The following is a 1619-nucleotide window of genomic DNA, read 5'->3' as shown; positions in this document are numbered from 1 at the left end:
TATATATATATATATATATATATATATATATATATATATATATATATATATATATATATATATATATATATATATAAAAAAATACAGGGCAAAATCCTTCCTTCGTCATCTTTACTGTGGACAGGCTGCAGCCATGTCCCGAGTTCCTCATTTTACAGACACTTTTGTTGAAATTAGCATTTTCCTATTCTGGAACTTTTATTGAGAAGCGGAAACCCTGATTCAGGACCTTCAGCCGAATGAAAGGCTTTATATTCATCCAAACTATGTTACTTTTTTCCATTATTCAGGGAAAAGAGGAATAAAATCTGTAGTTTTCCAGACTGCATAATAAATATTTTTTTTCCTATTGATATTTAAAGTCTTTCTTCAAACATACCTGGTTGTTTTGCCTGTTTGGCCCCAAAAGGAAGATGAGCATCCGGCGGTAGGCTGAGTGCTTCAGCAACAGCTGGCAGGGACCACAACCCTAAAAACACAGGAACCAAACATGCATTTCATCTCTAAGTTTAGCGTATTTATGCTTTCAGGGTTCAGACTAAGATGGTTATTACCCTCTGAGTAAAGTTACTGAACAGGTTGAAGTACTGGCCGCAGTTTTTCACATTTTCGGGAACATCTTTATCCAGTAATGAGAGCAGGGCGTCGGTCAGGCTGTCCAGTCCCGGGTCTCTAAAGTGCAGAGCGCTCTCCAGAGTTTTCTCCAGGATGGATGCAACCACCGTCCTCACCTCCCGCAGGCTGCACTCCAACAGACAAACCCTGCAGCAGAGATTAAAGCAATCATCTACATGGGAAACAAACCTCCTGAAAGAGAACCAGAAATCCTTCTTTTTTTTTCTGTTTTACTACTTTTGGCCTTGAAGACACATTCCAGGCTCTGGCACTTTCTGGGGGGAAGGCGTTCCTGGTGCCTAAACATCCGATGTTCAACAGCCAATCACATGTGTGAATGAAACAATCACCCCATGATTACAAGGCAGAACAATCTAAGCCAAAAGCATTTCTCTACATGCTTCAGGAATCTATCCTCAGGCTCTCAATGTTTACATTACAGAGACAGGCCTGCTCTTTCAGCCAATCACCATCCAGCAGGCTGGAAACATGCACACATGGGTGTTGTTAAAACTCCGCCGCTCCAGGAGTTCTCCACACGCAGAGGCACTGTTTTAAAGCAAGGAAGCAGCAGAAAACCAGCATCAGCAGAGCTGCTACTGACCTGATGATTTCCCGCCCCTCTGGTCCGACCAGGAACTGCACCATCCACTGACACGCCTCGCTGCTCTTAGAAAGCAGCACCTCCACCGCCGCCATCCACTCCTCTGTGTCCACCCTGCAGGAGACATGAGCAGCATGGGAATCCGCTGCTCCTTGAGAAAGCTGCTGAAACACGTCACACACGCAGCCCTAAAGCCTGAATGGAATTAGTTTATTTTATCCTTAAAATGTTTTTATAAAACCTCCCTTTCCCAAAAAGCCTAACATCACCCTTCTGTTCATTGAGTTTCAGTGGTTACCCTTGGCAACCCGCATCAAATTCAACTCCCAGATGCTAACCTACAAAGTGCTTAAAGTCGTAGGGAAGCGGCCGTTCCAACCGTTGCATTTCCAGATTCTCC

The 1619-nt window shown here is 43.7% G+C and overlaps 1 protein-coding gene across 1 annotated transcript in view; it reads right to left on the bottom strand.

Moving 5' to 3' along the window:
- Positions 1-1619, bottom strand: part of usp24 (ubiquitin specific peptidase 24) — a 70762-nt gene that overhangs the window by 11522 nt on the left and 57621 nt on the right. Inside the window, exons 42-44 of the mRNA XM_015389470.1 lie at positions 1220-1333; positions 555-762; positions 380-469 (exon numbers count right to left, since the gene is read on the bottom strand). Coding sequence (XP_015244956.1) covers positions 380-469; positions 555-762; positions 1220-1333 — 412 coding nt within the window. The remainder of the gene's footprint in view (positions 1-379; positions 470-554; positions 763-1219; positions 1334-1619) is intronic.

The sequence above is a fragment of the Cyprinodon variegatus genome, unplaced genomic scaffold (genome assembly GCF_000732505.1).
Source record: "Cyprinodon variegatus isolate N-32 unplaced genomic scaffold, C_variegatus-1.0 Scaffold461, whole genome shotgun sequence".
NCBI classification, from domain to species: Eukaryota; Metazoa; Chordata; class Actinopteri; order Cyprinodontiformes; family Cyprinodontidae; genus Cyprinodon; species Cyprinodon variegatus.
The sequence above is the reverse complement of the archived record's forward strand: the minus strand, read 5'-3'. Positions and strand labels throughout refer to the sequence as shown.